Source organism: Mandrillus leucophaeus, unplaced genomic scaffold (genome assembly GCF_000951045.1).
Source record: "Mandrillus leucophaeus isolate KB7577 unplaced genomic scaffold, Mleu.le_1.0 Scaffold104, whole genome shotgun sequence".
Classification (NCBI taxonomy): domain Eukaryota; kingdom Metazoa; phylum Chordata; class Mammalia; order Primates; family Cercopithecidae; genus Mandrillus; species Mandrillus leucophaeus.
Genome location: NW_012098543.1, coordinates 1,114,876 through 1,116,321, shown reverse-complemented (window position 1 = coordinate 1,116,321; position 1,446 = coordinate 1,114,876). Strand labels below are relative to the sequence as shown.

The window sequence follows — 1,446 nt, the reverse complement described above, 5'->3', positions numbered from 1 at the left end:
TCATACTGGAGAGAAACCTTACAAGTGTAATGAGTGTGGCAAGACCTTTAGTCAGAAGTCATACCTTACATGCCATCATAGACTTCATAGTGGAGAGAAACCTTACAAGTGTAATGAATGTGGTAAGGTTTTTAATCACCAAGGACACCTTGCACGTCATCATAGAATTCATACTGGAGTGAAACCTTTGGAATGCAAACCATGTGACAAAGTTTACAGTCGCAAATCAAGCCTGGAATGACAGGAGAATTCATACTGGAGAGAAAGCTTACAAATATGAAGAATGTCAGAAAGTTTTCAGTCACACATCAAACCTGGAAAGACACAGGAGAATTCATACTGGAGAGAAACCATAAAAATGTAAGTTTGTGACAAGGCTTTCAGGCATGATTCACACCTGGCACAATATCCTAGAATTAACACTGGAGATAAACCTTACAAGTGTAATGAGCGTGACAGTCTTTAGTGGGCAGTCAACACTTGTTTACCATCAGGCAATCCATTGTGTAAGAAAACTTTACTAATGCAATGATTGTCACAAAGTTTTCAGTAACCCTACCGACATTGTGAATCATTGGAGAATCCATAATGAAGATAGATCATACTAGTGTAATAAATTTGGCAAACTTTTCAGACATCGTTCATACCTTACGGTTCATCAGCAAACTCATGTTGGAGAGAAACTTACAAATGTCATGACTGTGGCAAGGTCTTCAGTCAAGCTTCATCTTATGCAAAACATAGGAGAATTCATACAGGAGAAAAACTTCACAAGTGTGATGTTTGTGGCAAAGCCTTCACTTCACACCTCATTAGACGTCAGAGAATGCATACTGGACAGAAATCTTAGAAATGTCGTCAATGTGCCAAGGTCTTCAGTCTGAGTTCTCTCCTTGCAGAATATCAGAAAATTCATGTTGGAGGTAGTTGTTCCAAATGCAATGAATAGAGCAAACGATCAAGCATTAATTGACATTAGAGTCAATTCAGCATTGACTTGAGTTTGAGTTGACTTAACGTTGAGTTCAAGCATTAATTGACCTTAAAGTGTTTATCTTAAGAGGATTGGGCCAGGCACAGTGGCTCACATCTGTAATCCAAGTGCTTTGGGAGGCCAAGTTGGGTAGACCACTTGAGGTCAGGAGTTTGAGATCAGCCTGGCCAACAGATGTGAACCATCTTCCCAGCCTCTTTTTTGTGTCTTTAACAAAAACTGATAGGGATTTTTATGGGTATCGTGTTGAATCTAAATAACATTGGGTTATATAATCATTTAACAATATTAATTTTTCCAATCAATATGGGTTGTAGCTCTTACGTTTTTAATCATTTCAATCAATGTTTATAGATTTCAAGGTACAAACTTCTGACTTTTTACGTTTATTTCTAAGTATTTCTTTTTTTTTTTTTTTTTGAGGCGGAGTCTCACTCTGTCGCCCAGGCTGG

At 38.0% G+C, this 1,446-nt stretch overlaps 1 protein-coding gene across 1 annotated transcript in view; it reads left to right on the top strand.

Moving 5' to 3' along the window:
- Positions 1–1,394, top strand: part of LOC105539731 (zinc finger protein 761-like) — a 27,745-nt gene extending 26,351 nt beyond the window's left edge. Inside the window, 4 exon segments of the mRNA XM_011980154.1 lie at positions 1–203; positions 366–450; positions 452–681; positions 684–1,394. Of these exon segments, the coding sequence (XP_011835544.1) occupies positions 1–203; positions 366–450; positions 452–681; positions 684–949 (784 nt within the window). The 3' untranslated portion in view covers positions 950–1,394.
- Positions 1,395–1,446: the final 52 nt, after the last annotated feature.